Source organism: Thermobia domestica, chromosome 2 (genome assembly GCF_964235325.1).
Source record: "Thermobia domestica chromosome 2, izTheDome1.hap1.1, whole genome shotgun sequence".
NCBI lineage: Eukaryota > Metazoa > Arthropoda > Insecta > Zygentoma > Lepismatidae > Thermobia > Thermobia domestica.
Window position 1 is genome coordinate 111021036 of NC_137455.1, and position 14521 is coordinate 111035556.

The window sequence follows — 14521 nt, forward strand, 5'->3', positions numbered from 1 at the left end:
AGTATTATACAATTCTTACAGAATTCGGAATAACGAAAAAGCTAGTTAGACTAATTAAAATGTGTTTAAATGAATCCCAGAGTAAAGTTCGAGTAGAAAAATTCTTGTCCATGAGCTTCAACGTCGAGAATGGTATAAAACAAGGAGATGCGTTATCGCCATTATTATTCAGCATTATTCCGGAGTATGCTATAAGGAAAATTAAAGATAACAACCAGGCCCTAGAGATGAATGTTATTCACCAGGTTATGGCGGATGCTGATTATGTAAATTTAATAGGGAATGATAGGAAAACAATAGAAAGAAATGCATATACCTTACTAAACGCTTGCAGCGACATTGGTTTAGAAGTAAATACATGGGAGTTCATCGGGATCGTAATACGGCAAATTGTGGATGCGTTAAAATATCAAATAATACTTTCGACAAAGTGAATACTTTCAAATATCTCGGATCAATATTACCAGACCACAACCATTGAAAATAAAATCCTGAGACGAATATTCGGACACAAGAGGAAGGGGAATGGGGGAAACTTCATAACGAAGAACTGCATAATTTATACGGTTTACTAAACATCGTTACGGTCATCGAGTCTAGGAGGCTCAAGTGGGCAGGTCATGCAGCCAGAATGGAAGAATGTAGGAACGCTTTCAAAGTTTTAACTGGAAATCCAATCGGAAAACGTCCATTAGGAAAACCTAGGGGCAGATGGGAGGACAATATTAAGATGGATCTCGCAGAAATAGGAATACAAAGTAAAAACTGGATCCAGTTGGCTAAGGATAGAAGTCAGTGGTGAGCTTTTGTGAACGCGGCATTGAACCTTCGGATTCCATAAGCCATAGAGAGAGAGAGAGAATATATTTAAGTTAAGCACAACTGCCCAACAACCATGAGTGAGTGGTTATTTTTTGCACTTCTATCGGGAAGTCCGGGATTCAACCCCGAATTCGAGCATTTTGACAAAAGTTTTTCTTAAATCCATCTGTGAATGTAGAGATAGTGCGTGTACTGTGAATCCTGGCAGACTTCCTTTATCGTTTTTAAATCGTTGTTATTACTAATTACCAGCAGTGACGGATTTGCGAAGGGGGTTAGGGTGGGGATGTCTTACAGATTGAAGCCTGTACCCCGAAATTACGGAATTTCTAAAACAATCGAAATATTTGTTACTCATAAACTTCAAGCTCTCCTCAAATAAAAAATATGTATTTTCAGAAAAACTAAACATTAATATGGAAAAACCCTCCCAAAATACTTTTTAAATCCGCCACTGATTATCAGTATAAAGTGGTCTTCAAGCTTGAATCCGGTCATTATTGCTGAATACAAACAAAACGAAATATTAGTTATTCTATACTCATAAACTTCAAGCTCCTTCCAAATAAAAATTAGGAAATTTTAGAAAACCCAAATATTAAGCAAAGAAACACCTCTCAAAATACTTTTCTGAATCCGCTACTGATTATTTCTATAAAACTGTATTCAAGGTTGTATCCGGAAGATTATTGCAAAAGCATTGCACAGCTACAGTATAACAAAAATGTGGAAGTACACTCCGACAGATATACTGACAAACGTACGCTCTGACGGATATATTGAAAAACGTAAGTTTAACTTATGTGCTAGAAGCTAGAGTAGGCCTACTGATCTCCAAGAAATGAAACACGGATGACTAAAAAGAAGTGACGTAGAGAAGAAAAAAAAAATATCGATAACTCAGAAGTTAAAATAAAGTTAATTATCCTCTACAACTGCCTTCAAATACTACGTACTGTATGTTTACTTTAATTCATAAAACATATGCTCCATCCATTATGATGGTGAATTCCAGAACGAAATATGGTATTGAGGTCATGAAATCTTATTTAACTTTAAAGTATACTATAAGAAAGCTATTCAAATAGAAAAATCATGAAAATGAAAAACGCCAAAATTTCCAAAATTCTCGTTTTTTCCCAAAAAAGCCGGCTTTTTATGTGCAAAAAACCATCGATTCAAAAAAGCCGACTTTTTTGCATCTCTACTGCTAGGTCAGTTACACCTTACTTCACCAGTACTTACTTCACACGACATGATCACACGAAAAACATTGTAGACTCCAGGCCCACTCTTGGCCCAAGTTGACATTTGGCACACTTATGGCGGACATGTGGGACTATCTTGGTACCCAATTTCAAAGAAATCAAATGGTCACTTTCTAAGATATCACTGATCCAAAATTTTCCCAGAAAATGATACTTGATTTTCAAATAGATGTTCCTGACATATCTTGTAGCCTACCCTTTCCTCTTCAAAATGGATATTATTTTTCCCTCTACCTCAATATTTACAGGAGATATGACCAATTGAAGCTAACAAGATTCTACAAAAAACATTATGTTTGTCTATTTTTTACACCCTGTACTCTGTAACTACAGGGGGTACACGGCTAAAATTTAGTGCATGATCATCTCTCGTAGGGGCCTACATGTACACCAAGTTTCATCACATTCTGAGACGACAAGGGTTTTTTTCTTTCCTGAAAATTTGGTTGATTTGGTTGATTATGGGACATTTTCAATTTTTATCTTTGGTCTACCTACCATTTATTTTACTGCATCTTTTCACCTTCGAACGGGGTCGACCAATTTGGATTTAAGGTGTGGAATGATATCATCAACAGGAAAGTTCCCATCCAACTTTGATAAGCAGTAGAGAAATATGATATGGTAGGTTTATTACGTCATTACATGATCACGACATATTTTTCAGCTGAAAATAGCATGTGTTAAACTGTAGCATACCCTTTTCTTGACCACCTGAACTCGTCATTCAAAATATATTAAGCTTTGAAAACACTAATCGCTTACCTCATACTATTCGGGCGTTGCAAAGCTACAATTAATACTTTTCTTTGTTTTCTCATTTTATGCATAAAGGTAAACCATGGAGTAATTAGCACATACCACCTCTTAAGATAACAACTTACAGCATATAACTCCAACACATGGAGTGTAACTGGCATCACTATTGCCTTTCATTTTGATTTGATAATCCATCTGTGCATCTATATCTCGTAATGTCGGAGTAGCTGCTGTAAATGGATGACTATGATACCATCCAACCAAAGTGAGGCGTCGCTGTTCTATTGCTCGTTGAATGTCCACTTCCACACAAGACGCCATTTCTTTGTCTCCCAAACGAGAACGACAAGGGAAAGCGTGGGTAATTGCTAGATCTGAAACAATAAGAGAAGAGGCATGATGGAAAAGCGATTTTAGAATACACAAAAAATATTTATTTATAGGTTTTCGACTTTTAAACGCCTGTAAAATGACAAGATAAACGTAAGATGATATATTTATTTTGTGAAACTATGTACGATAAAACTTCTTGAAACAGAAAATAAAACAAAATTGAGTCTGATCCCTAGATGAAACTTACATGTTATCAACTCTGCCTGACATCTAACTAACTTTACTATACGTAGTAGATTCGATTGGTTGTTTGGTTGATTAGAAATTAGCGCCCCTTTCAGCAGCAACTCCATACGACACGTTGACCTATAACTTAACGTAGAATCCAAACCACATGATTCCGCCTCATGGAACCTGGATAACTTCCGTTTAAAAAAAAAAAAAAAAAAAAAAAATCCATATATGGTTTAATTAATTCTTAGAATTTCCAATTTGCCAATTACTTACAGCTGAAATGGGCAAATAATGCGGGAGCACATTCTCCCTAGATTTCTATAGAACACTGTTTTGTCGGATCAGAAACATATTCGTATAATTTGGTGCTGATGTTGGTGAGGAGGAGGATTACTCCCTTCAATAATCCATGGCACCACTAGTATATGGAACATTTAGGGACATTTTGCAATCAGATTTAATTTATATTTGTATCTGAAATGGACATCTTAAACCAAATTATGTTCTCTAAGAACATTTACAAACCGTCACATTTTCTCTTCTTTAATAAATTCTGTAGAATAAATTAATTTTACATGCTTCAAAGCAAGCAACTCGTACTACTTTCACTCCATTTATTATACAATACTAAAGAAATCCATAACAAAGTTCAAAAACGATACTTACTATGTGCATTAACGTCCCAGTGTCCTGCCAAATAACCAACCACTTCTGATGTAGAGAGATGACAATGGAAATCCATTACAAGAACTGCATTTGTTGCCATGGAAACCATGAAAGGCTGTATCTTGCCCATTGCTGAGAACGGTGTGCTCTCAACAAGCGTATTGACATCACTAAACAGATAAATTATATATTAACCTAAATTATACGAAATATATTAACCGAAATATATTAACCTATACTAACCTATATATAAGTGGTGTTTCTTAAATTACAAAGTAATCAAAAATGCATAAAGCATCGAATACTGTTAAAATAAATAAATAAATGATAATAATAATAATAATAATAATAATAATAATAATAATAATAATAATAATAATAATAATAATAATAATAATAATAATAATAATACCGGGTTGTTCAAAGAAATGTATACATTTTGATGTACAATAGCTGTTATATTACTGTGAATATTGCAACAATACACAGAGAAAAGTTACAACATAGACAGTTTCTTCGTGCAACTACAATACTTGTAAGTGTTCAAACTGCATATTATCAACCTCCAAATACTTCTAGCATGCATTCTTGATGGCATTTTCCAGAGTAGCCACAGGGATAGGTTTACAAGCCATTACCATTTCATGGCGCAGTTTCACTACTGATTGTGGCTTCTTTCTGTACATTAATTTCTTGTCGGTCCTCTACAACTAAAAATCTAGGGGGTTAAATCAGACGAACTTGGAGAATACTCAATCGGGCCCCTTTGTACTATCCAATGACCAGGTACAGTGTTATCCAGGTAGGAGCTCACACCTGCATGAAATGAGGCGGGGCGCCACCTTGTTCAATAAAAATGAATGATTATGGTTGAATGAGGACGTAGCAGCAAGCCTATTTGTCCTGAATAAGAAACGGATCGTCACCAAAGCACTAATGGATGGTAAAATTAATGTCTAGCATCTTTAAGTAAGTCTAGTCAGTATTCTCTAAAAAGAACACTCCAACTAATCCCCTTTATGATACTTACACCAGACAATGAGTGCTGTAGAACTGACTGCTCGATATGGGCATATGATTTTCAGGAGCTCAGTACACACGTTGTTTGTTAATCGTACCATTTAATTTAAAGTGTACTTCATCGCACCACAGCACTTTGCAAACAAGATTAGCACACTCTTCCACCTGCGCAAGAAACCATTCACAAAACTGAATTCTTTTCTCTGGATCATTCTCATCTACAGATGTAAGCTTTCCATTTTACTTTGTGCGAAATATGACTTACGCTTCTCCTACTCAAATCTGTTTTCAAATAGATAACGCTTTCCATATGGGTGTCCAGGCGGCTACTGATCCTTTCCTTTCCCACTTATCGCGCAAGAGAACAATGGTTAGGCGTGTTGGTGCTTTAATTCTATATTCCTACCACCATTATCGTCGCACTTCAAAGAAATTCCCGAAGTTTCAATACCATTTCAGAATGTTTTTCACTGCTTAAATGACAGCTGTATTTGCGCCATCGTTGTATTTTCTTAAGTGATTGCACCGCATAGCTTTGGTTAATATTAACCCCATCTGCTGGTGTTGCTAATCGATAGTACTACACGTTGAACCCACAGCCAACGTGAATAGAAGAGTATCACATGTATAACACGTTTTAAAAATATGTATACTTTTTGAACAGCTCGGTATATATACAGTTACAACAAATAAACCCAGCATCGGGACATACAAATAAAAATTAAAGATAATTACGTGACGTCTGAAAACACACACACAGAAGGCATTACACAGAAATATTTAGCTTTGAAGTCACGAACAAATCATCGTCGGAGTCTGGAACAGCAAACACAAATAATACTAATGAGAATCAAAGGCTTCTGATCATACGCCAATGCACGCCATTTTGAATGCTTTGACGAAGGAAGAGTGTCCAGGGCATTTCTAAGTATCAACGCTCAATTTACTATAACTAAATTTGCATCAGTATACAAATGAACGTATACTTCACCCGATCTATTTAAAAGTAACACATTATGACTACTATTCTTAACACAGACATATACTTAAAACTATCAACAATTTATTACTTTATTAAATTATGAATGTCTAAAGTTCGATACTAATGTAAGTCACAATGTGTTCACTCTTGTGCTCGTAAATTAAATGGTATTACAATTGAAGAACAACTATAAATAGGTTTTCTGTAAACAACTGAAGTTAACGCGTTTTACTTATGAAAAATTACATCCAAATAATTCAATGAATTTTTATTTTCTACCACTACCATTAATTGAATTTTCCAATTAATTCATTTAACTTTACACGAAGAAAGTGCAATTGTTTTTCACCCAGTAAGTAATAACAAGTTATTTGCATATCAGAAAACGAATTTTAGCTCTTCTTTCTGTAGAATTTTTGTTTCGAAATGGCACATGAGAACGTTTGCTAACGAATTTATTATATACCATCGACAAAGGTTATTACGTTAGCACAAAAAAAAAAAAAAAAAAAAAAAAAACTGCTTCCTGGTTAATGCAGATAAAATTTTTAAAATGATCTATTTATGTAGTAGATATGTACGACTCTATACCTTTAAATTTAGCAGTTTATTTGTCACAAATTTTGAAAGTATATTTCGGAACAAACTATTTTGATCTCAAAGATAAAATTTAATCGAAAACCAGAATATTTTCACCATCTGTGCAGTTTTTCAACAACAACAACAACAAAAAATCGAACATATGTCCCAGTATTCCTTTCATAAGATTTATTAATACTGAAAAATCTGCAGGCAGAAATTGCAACATACATGGCTACATTTATATTAATGAGTATACCTACAAGTGACTTTCAGTTTGTGTATATATAAACATTTCTAACAGAATTAGCTCCTTTTTTCTTTGTGTATCCTTTGAAACAAGCTTCATAATTAAGTAAGTATTATTCTTTTTTTAAAAAAATCTTCTCATCAAGCTTCGTTAATGAAGTAAATGTAAAACTCCAAATTAGGAACAGAAAAACAGTAATAATTATGGATTAAAATACATTCCTTGCGTATAATAGCTAATTATAGTTCTTATTAAAATACAAGATAAACTGGAAACTAAATTTCCACAAAAGAAAATTCCACACACAAATAATGGTATTCTTTAATACTTACTGGTTCATCTGCCTACTTCCCAAAACATTATGTTTCACTACAACTCGTGGTGTTGGTGTAACTGCTTTTTCAGACTCCATTTCTTCATCTATAAATGAAAGAAGACCTGCAAATTTATTATGAAGCAATAGTAAAAATATAAATATTGTATTACCCATCCCTTGATTTCCCTTACCACACAGAATGAACCATTCTTATTTCATAGAGAAATATGTAAGCACTTCTGAATAACTTTCTTTTATGGCTTTATAAGCTCTGGTATTTGCAACGTGGTATGTACTTGTAACCAAACCTTTATAGATTGTAAGGACGAATTATCGTGTTTTTCAGATGTAAAGCATCACGGGCAGTAGCCAATGCTGTGCGATATTCCGCGCGGTGTTGCCGGATTTCGGACTCCCCTTTCCCTTCTCGCTCTTCCTCTAGTTGAGATTATTACACATACATTGGCAACATTATTCACAATGTAAATATACTACTCCAGCAAACTCAAAGATTTTGGCTGTGTATCCTAGAAGTATATATAGCAACTGAATAACCTACCTATTAACTTATTCCAGTGGAACTGCTAAACGTTCGTCTTCAACACTACTTTCACTATCGTCTATGTCAATTAATATTTCGCCATTGTCTGAATCTGACTCTTGTAAATTTTTTATTATGAGTTCCAAAAATTGTAAACACAAAAAATAATTCTTCGAGCTTCACTTCGTAGCACTTTTTTTTTTTTTTTTTAAAGAAAATTCCGCACTTGTACTCGGTTTCCTTAAAGACATTGTCAACTATAATTTTGGAGAACAAATGAACTACCACGAAAGAAAGCAACCTAGACACTGATGAATTCTGTTTATGCTAGAAGAAGAGAAGTTGCGTTCCTACACACACAATCAGCTCCTTTGCTTCCATGTAATAACATACTCTTATACTTGATGTAGGTCTCACAACAACAATCCATCTGATTCGTAAGCAACACGATATGGTCGAGTTTGTTTTGGGTTACAATAATTTATGACACCACTCAGACGCCTGGTGCTTTTGCGTCCCTGCTAGAGGAGTAAAGAAGGAGTACGTAATTGGCCACACATACGTAAGGTATTGAAACGAAGAAAAAAAAATCATACTGCGTTTCTTCTGTCGAATAAGGAAGAATCTTGCATGAAGGCAATTTCAAAACAATATTACGAATGTCCCATACCTTCTGTTCTTCCACATGAGCTCCCGCCGGGAATCGAATATATATATATATATATATATATATATATATATATATATATATATATATATATATATATATATATATATATATATATATATGAATCAAATTGCAGAGGCTTGTTATTTAATTCGATCGCTTACTATTCTCAAGGGTGTAGAAACGGGGGAAAAGCGGGCCTTGACTTTCCAAACTATTTCCAGCCCCGAAATGAGGTTCACCTAGTATATGTTTAGTAAACTTATTTAATAATTAATGCAAATTAGGAACGTTTATAATAAAATAAGATTTTTAAAAAAAGAAAAAAAGAAAACATCATCAATACAGTTTCTGTACCTAATTACAAGGACGCTGATTTCTCTGTAAATTGGGGGGGGGGGTGCATTCAGATGCAGAAAGCATATATGATGATTTTAAGACAAATTGCATTCAAATTATGCCTAATATTGCACATTTACAAATAAAATGAGGGGCCCTGGCTCCCTCAGTCCCCCCAGGATCTCTCACTACTATATTATTGCATAATAATATCTGAGTTGATATTTTTTCGAGTTTTTTCCTTTTAGTATTTTAACCTACATAAACACAAAGTCGGATAAACAGACTGCTAGAAACAGCATTTGTTTTCTTATGAATAGCTTATTGATTTATCTCTTACAATCCGCTTTTCAACTTCAGTACTGTTAAGATCCGTCTTTTGTTAAGGTAGCATCGAGGAAACATAATATGTGTATAGTATACATGGTGAGTTAAAATGCTTTCATATTCTGAAAGAGGTCATTTGTTCTGTTTTTAATGTGTGAAAAGCTTTCCTCCCCCTGAAAGTAATGTTCCCCTAGAACAACCTGTTGGTTACACCCCTGATTATCCTTTAATAAAAGTTGAGTTCCATTTCCAAATCGAAGAAAAATCCACTGGAAATTAGACGGGACTCAACGCTCGTTTTACTAATTGTTTTATATGGAAACCTTTCAAAGCGTGTATCATGACAACCAGTGATCATAAAAAGATGTAGTTTTCACGTATGTGTTCGTAATTCTTTTCTCTACTTCGTAAAGTGAGCAGTTAATGTGCTAATACAATATTTCTAATAAGCACCTCTGCTATTGTCAAGATTCGCAGTAGCGCGAGAAGTCAGCGTGCAGAACTGCTTGTCGCGAATTGTCAACACCGCTCAAAGCCAATTGGACGCCGCGTAAAGCCAACTCAAGGCCATGCCGCTTCTCATCTGAAATCTGTTGTAATGCCCTTATTATATCGTATGCTCAATGCAATTATTTGCGATTATGATATTAAAAATAATGCTACAAAAAATGTAAATGTGGCCAGACGTATAACTATTTAACAGTAGCTAAGCTAATACATACTTTTTTTTATTTGTACATAATTATGATCATATATTATATATGTTTAACCTTATCATTTTTTTCTCAGCTACATGCTTCATATACCGGTATCTTATAGTTTTACTTTTAAGTTGTATGACATGAGCGGAAATTTCCCAATTTGATTAAGAACCTTTCCACCACCAACTTCCTAATTTTTCGCGATGAGAATATATATATATATATATATAAATTTGAAAAAGCGGACTATAAAGATCAAAGCTGCTTCTTTCTCGTCAAAAGTAGGTGGAGAAGGGACCGATATTGGCATGTGGGTCAATAAACTCTCTTGTCTTTTCTTCTTAGAGCAGGCGTGACCTAAATACTGGTCGTTTGAGCCAAGGGAATAAGTGATTTCTATTATTTGGACTGCGTAATGGCCGTAAAACTCCATTTTTTCTACCATTAGTTAGGTTACTAGCCTGAATGCTGGTCTTGTTGAAAAGAACAAGTGATTCCTCTTGGTCAGAGTGATGATCGTAGGAAGTTGGTTTCTTGAAACAGTTTAGCTTTTTTCTGAACTAGCCTAAATGCTGGCTAGTGGGAATAAGTGATTTTCCAGGTACTTTTTTCAAGTCTGAATAATGACTAGTACGAATTTGCACACAACGGATTTCATTTCGAGTTGAAGAACTGTCAGAACTGCCTTAAGCAGTTTTAATATCTTTTTTTTTAACTAGCTAAGATGAGAACTAACAGGGCAGGCCTAACAGACTAGGACGACAATCTATCTTTAGATTTAGTAAATAACCTTCTTCGGGATGAACAGTCACCGGAGAAAATATCTTATTTGCCGGGAAGAAGGGCTTATAGGGAGATTTTCTGATCGAGAGCAAAGACTAGGGGTCTCGGTTCGAAATAATGAACCAGTCACTACCTTGCAACTGTTGATAGCTGCTCTGAAAGCCAAATGATGCTTCTCAGACTAGTAGTTTTTAATCCGAAGTTGAACGGAGTTAGTTTACTTCTGAAGATCCATGTTTGTTGACTCCGTAGGCAATAAAAATCATTTTCATATTAACACATAATTACTTTCAATACATATCTCACTGAGCTTAAAAATGACTTCTATTTAATTCCTAGAAGTTACAATAACGCATCTTTTGTACATTGCACGTAGAGGATAGAATTTTTTGTCTTTTAATTTTTAGCCTGGCAGCCGTAAATATTTTCAGAATAGGAACAGACGTATTATCGTATACGGACAAGCCAAGAAAATGTGATCGTAGGTAGAAAAGGTAGCCGTTACATTTTTTATGAAGTGATTATACGCGTCTCATCCTTAGACGTATCGAGTCAGAGGTCTGCTGAAAGCAATAGGAAGAAAGTAAAAAACTTTTCTTTTTCATAGTACAAGGTATGACAAAGAGAAACACTGAACTAGAATAGAAGAATATATTAGAAACTCTAAAGACAGAAATTAAGCGGTTTCAGGATTATCAGAACATTTAACTGAATCTGAACATTCCATTAAAAAAAAAAATAATACTTTTCACAAAATTTCTTCGCTTACAGAAAGACAAGTCTTCATTGTAGTAATGTATAAAATAATACCTTTTAAGAATTTCCGTAACCTAATATCTACCAGCTGATTCAGACATAGCAATACTTGATATGCCGAAACCATGACTACCATACACACTAATTGAAAGGCTAAGATCTACGAATGGATAATTTCCATCCGTGAAACGGAATGGACGTGATTTCATACTGCTTCTATAGTCTGATATATTCATCATCTGTGTAAATCACATATTTCAAGGAATGTTTTCTATTGAAATACTAAGACATAAAATATCAAACTGAGAACTTCCGGATTTGACGGTCTACATAAAAAATGGCTTACTTTGACTCTCAAATTTTCAATTATTTCTGCTCATCTATAATGAAGTAGTTTTAATGTTATCCACTGAATTTAACAAGCTTTATTTAAAGATTATAAAAATCAGAAAATCCTTTTTAAGTAATGAACTGAAAACGGTTCTCGAATGTGAAAAATCAAGTACTCACCCTCTGATCCCTCGTTCTCCTTGTTTTGATCAAGTATTTTCTTCTTGAAATAGATATTTTTATAAGCATCCAACTTTTTACCCCTGTATTTCACCTACGCAACAAAAGTAAGACTATGTTAACATATTCACAACTCAAGTTAATCATTGTAACAACACACTTATTGGAATTCAACATTTTTGTGCTGTTAACTACATTATACACAGAGTCTGTCAAAAAATATATATACACACTAACATCAGAGAACTTTGAAGTTGGATCGAATGATGATACGAATGTGTACTACAGTTTCTTCTCAATGGTCTACTAACTACAGTCCAGTTACTAACAACTAAAATGAATATGTGGAATCAAAATGGCCGGCGCGAAGAAGAAAGAAAAAACTAGAAAACATGAATTGTACTCAGATACGTGCAATGATAACGTTTGTATAAAGTTTGTGTATAACCAGCTTTAGGGCGAAAGTGCCTTTATATATCGCACTAGCTAGAAGAAGAAGTTAATTTAAAAGGTACTGATGTATATCGATTTGATAGCTCCAAGTTTGTATATTGACTTCTGTATTTTACTCGTTGTTATGGCAACGAATGGTATCTAGGGACTCGTTTAATTATAATAAGGAAGATATAACGATTTTGAACGACAAACTACGAAGACCTATGTGAGTTTGCTGTGGTGTTTATGGCAAATATTGATAATGTATTGAATATTTAAGATACTCCAACTAATGTGTCATTATTTATACATTGAATAGTGCATATTAATTATTGCAAGAGTTGATATAACGAACTGTGTGAGCAAATATATGGTTATAAACAGTACGATGTGTTTCAGTTCTACAAAGACGTGTAACTTCCAATCCTTTAGAGGCTCTATTGTAAACTCAGGACTCCATTTTATGTTGAACTTCGGCAACATTCTCCAATTTAATATACCGCTTATACTTCTAAAATGAAACCGTGAGCTGACTAATTTGAATTATTTATTACATCACATGTCCTTTTTACAGTCATGTGAATAACATCTGTTAAGAGGAAATCATACTACATGTTGCTACCGATTCAACTTCGAAAAAAGTCCACAGATGTTATGTGTGATGGACTCTGTATTTAATTCACGAACTTCGGCTACATTCTCCAATTTAATATACCGCTTATACTTCTAAAATGAAACCGTGAGCTGACTATTTTGAATTATTTATTACATCACATGTCCTTTTTACAGTCATGTGAACAACAACATCTGCTAAGAGGAAATCATACTACATGTTGCTACCGATTCAACTTCGAAAAAAAGTCCACAGATGTTATAGACTCTGTATTTAATTCACAAACTTCCAGGTATAGTCAGCGGAACAAATTTACACTAGAATCATTAATAATCAGCAGCAATAACAATGTGAAAGAAAGTGGAAGTTAGATCATAATCCTTGTGATTTACAAAAAGCAACTCGTGAGTCAGAACATTAATCGCTCACCAATTGTAAAGTTACTTTGGCTACATGAAAGGAAACCTAATTTTAAAAGGAAGTTTTGTGTTCAAATTTTTAACTAACTTGTTTTATTATTATTATTTTTTACAGCACATTACATACACTTTGTTCAACACTTACTGATGCCCAACCACAGCCCGATTTCTTGTCAGGATTTACTATTTTCTTACAGTGGATTGCCCAAGCACTAGGAGATCCGAAAATTTGATTTGTTTCTTGAGATTTTATTTTTCCACTGGGAAGCAAGTCACCTGTGAACTTTTGGCCCTAGAATACAAAAATATCATCATTACTATTTAATCATTAAAATCAAAAATAAAAGGTATTTTTGGTCTATTAAAAAGTATCAGTGATGATGATAATAAAATCTGTCAAAATGAAATCAAAAGCAAAAATGGATGCACGTGTATCACTCGAACACGCACTAACACACTGTATTTCAAAGCCACAATAAAAATTAACAGCTGCAAATAAAACAAATCTTTTACAGGCAGGCGAATGATAATTAAATAAATAATTCTGGCTTATTTTATATTCTATCGAAATCATATTGAAAAAGCATTTCTTGCAAATATTTCCAACATCTTTTACCGCAACGTATTAACTGATTGCAGCTGTAAAAAAATGCAAATACAAAATCATTATTTTAAAAAAAAATTTCAAACAGACGCATTTCAGCCAAGTCCCACCGTTAGTTTTCCATGCATGAAAAGATCTAATGTATTAAGATTAGGTCAGCTATCTGCAAGCTAGGAGAGAAGGGGGCGCAGAAGAGCACGCACAGAAGCAGCAAGATTGCTGTATGCTACGGAATTGTCCAAACCCATAACATTTCCAATTTGTAACTAACCCAAAATTACTAAAGAATCAAGATTACTATAGTAAGTAAAAGCATACTTTGATAACTGTCTAAATACTACTAAATAGAAAAATCCAAAACATCTCTGTGAAATGTAATTAAACTTCAATTTCACAATACTTATATAATTCGTTCAAAATTTTTACGTATGTCAATAAGTTGTTTTTCAGCTTTAAAAATACACATAATTTCCTAAAGTAAAAGGCTGTATAATAAGAAAGTCAACTAATATTACTTTGTATGTATATTTAATGGTTTCTGAAACATAATTTGAAGGCATATGCATCCAAATATGTCTGTTATATATTACAAGATAT

At 33.9% G+C, this 14521-nt stretch overlaps 1 protein-coding gene across 10 annotated transcripts in view; it reads right to left on the bottom strand.

Annotated features, from left to right (window-relative positions):
- LOC145674736 (MPN domain-containing protein-like) overlaps positions 1-14521 on the bottom strand; it is an 86342-nt gene that overhangs the window by 29077 nt on the left and 42744 nt on the right. For 9 of the 10 annotated variants that reach the window (XM_081744991.1, XM_081744949.1, XM_081745008.1 and 6 more), the window contains 5 exons: positions 13466-13612; positions 11854-11947; positions 7246-7351; positions 4083-4252; positions 2975-3223 (listed from right to left, as the gene is read on the bottom strand). In XM_081744991.1, coding sequence (XP_081601117.1) covers positions 2975-3223; positions 4083-4252; positions 7246-7351; positions 11854-11947; positions 13466-13612 — 766 coding nt within the window. The remainder of the gene's footprint in view (positions 1-2974; positions 3224-4082; positions 4253-7245; positions 7352-11853; positions 11948-13465; positions 13613-14521) is intronic. The other variant, XM_081744950.1, reaches the window with a different exon arrangement.